Below are 1,688 nucleotides of genomic sequence, written 5' to 3'. Positions count from 1 at the left end.
CCCGGGAGGGAAACAGCTTCCGCAGCCCGACCCCCCACCCAGGGAGCTCACACCACGGCTGAGCACCGGGGAGTTACCGGCGTTTCCCCCAGCAGCCACAGCCCGAGAAGCCACGGGAGATGCTCCCGCCGTCTCCAGGGGGCTCTGCGGCACAGCTCCGGGGACCTGGGAGCCGCGGTGGAACCCACCTGGGCATCAGGATCAGTCGGATTCCTCCAGTGCTTAGAAAAATCAGCTGCATCCAGGCACGTGTCAGCGCGGCTGCCAGGGGAACAGAGCTGGAACAGAGTGAGGCAAGAAGAACCAAGAGGCGCCGGCAGGGAGCAGCTGAGCTGCTCTGCAAGGGGAGACCAGCAACGCCAAGGGTGGCCACAGCATGGGGTAGAGGGGGGTGGGAAACACACAAGACCCCCACAGCAGGGCAGGGATGGTCCCATCAATACAGACCACCAGGCCAAGGTGACAAGTCAGACCCTAGATCAATGCAGGAAAGCCAAGGAACAAGCCTGGTCTGACGGGGTGGAGGGAGGTCAGGCACCTTGGAGCTCAAACCAGAGCTGAGGACCTGGGCCAGCTTTTAAATAGAGCCCCCAGGGGGAAGGGTGGGTGGGTAAGTGGTTGGGGTCTCAGGTGAGGCTGGTCAGGACAATCAAGGGCAATTGGTGCAGCCAGGTGCTCTGGTGTGTCAGGAACAGGGGAAGGTCAAGAGAGACAATAGACCTGGACAAGAGAGAACAATATCAAGCATCCTAAAGAGTAGGTGATTGAAGAGGCAACACTCTAAAGTAAAGACATAAAGAGGGAGTGGCTGTGGAGGGCTCCTGATGTGGGGTGTGGGGTGGGATGCAGAGCAGGGCTGAGAGCATGATACCCCCAGGAAGGGGGGCGAGAGCCAGGGCTGAGGAGCAAAACTCACCTCCTCCATGTTCCCTTCCCCAGCTGCCAGCTGGCACTGCCTCTGCCCAGCCCTGAGCATCACCATGGATGAGGCGACAGAGCTGCAGCTGGGAGGGAACTCCCTCCTGAAGGCAGTCTGGCTCGGCCGGCTCCGGCTGACCCGGCTGCTGCTGGAAGGAGGGGCTTACATCAACGAGAGCAACGAGAAAGGGGAGACAGCCCTGATGGTGGCCTGCATCACCAAACACGTCGACCAGCAGAGCATAAACAAGGCCAAGATGGTGAAGTACTTGCTGGACAACAGAGCTGACCCCAACATCCAGGACAAGTCTGGGAAAACGGCCCTCATGCACGCCTGCATCCGTGGTGCTGGGGGAGATGTGGTGTCCCTGCTCCTGGAGAACGGGGCAGACCCCAGCCTGGAGGACCACTCAGGAGCATCAGCTCTGGTTCACGCCATCAATGCTGATGACAGGGATGTGCTGCAGCACCTCCTGAATGCCTGCAAAGCCCAAGGGAAGGAGGTGATCATTATCACCATGGACAAATCTGCCTCTGGCAGCAAAACCACCAAACAGTACCTAAACATCCCCCCCTCACTGGAGTTCAAAGAGAAACCCGCTCCCGAAGCGTGCACCTCACCCTCTAGTGCCCAGCTGAAACCCCCCATTTCAGCACCTTCCCCTGGTGAGGAAGAGAGTGACATCTTCATCCCGCAGCCCGGGGACAGCCCCTCCAGCCGGGCTGCCCGGGAGCCCACCTCCCCGGGCCCGAGAGCCAGAGCGGCTGGG

General features: G+C 60.5%; 2 protein-coding genes across 2 annotated transcripts in view; one reads left to right on the top strand and one right to left on the bottom strand.

Annotated features, from left to right (window-relative positions):
* The window catches only part of RASGRF1 (Ras protein-specific guanine nucleotide-releasing factor 1), a 63,355-nt gene extending 62,430 nt beyond the window's left edge, over positions 1-925 (bottom strand). Inside the window, exon 1 of the mRNA XM_010002837.1 lies at positions 917-925. Within this exon, the coding sequence (XP_010001139.1) occupies positions 917-925 (9 nt within the window). The remainder of the gene's footprint in view (positions 1-916) is intronic.
* A 55-nt stretch (positions 926-980) lies between these two features.
* The window catches only part of ANKRD34C (ankyrin repeat domain 34C), a 1,632-nt gene continuing 924 nt past the window's right edge, over positions 981-1,688 (top strand). Inside the window, exon 1 of the mRNA XM_010002835.1 lies at positions 981-1,682. Coding sequence (XP_010001137.1) covers positions 981-1,682 — 702 coding nt within the window. The remainder of the gene's footprint in view (positions 1,683-1,688) is intronic.

Source organism: Chaetura pelagica, unplaced genomic scaffold (genome assembly GCF_000747805.2).
Source record: "Chaetura pelagica isolate M959 unplaced genomic scaffold, ChaPel_1.0 scaffold658, whole genome shotgun sequence".
Classification (NCBI taxonomy): Eukaryota; Metazoa; Chordata; class Aves; order Apodiformes; family Apodidae; genus Chaetura; species Chaetura pelagica.
Note: the sequence above shows the minus strand (reverse complement) of the source record. Positions and strands in the feature narration are given on the sequence as shown.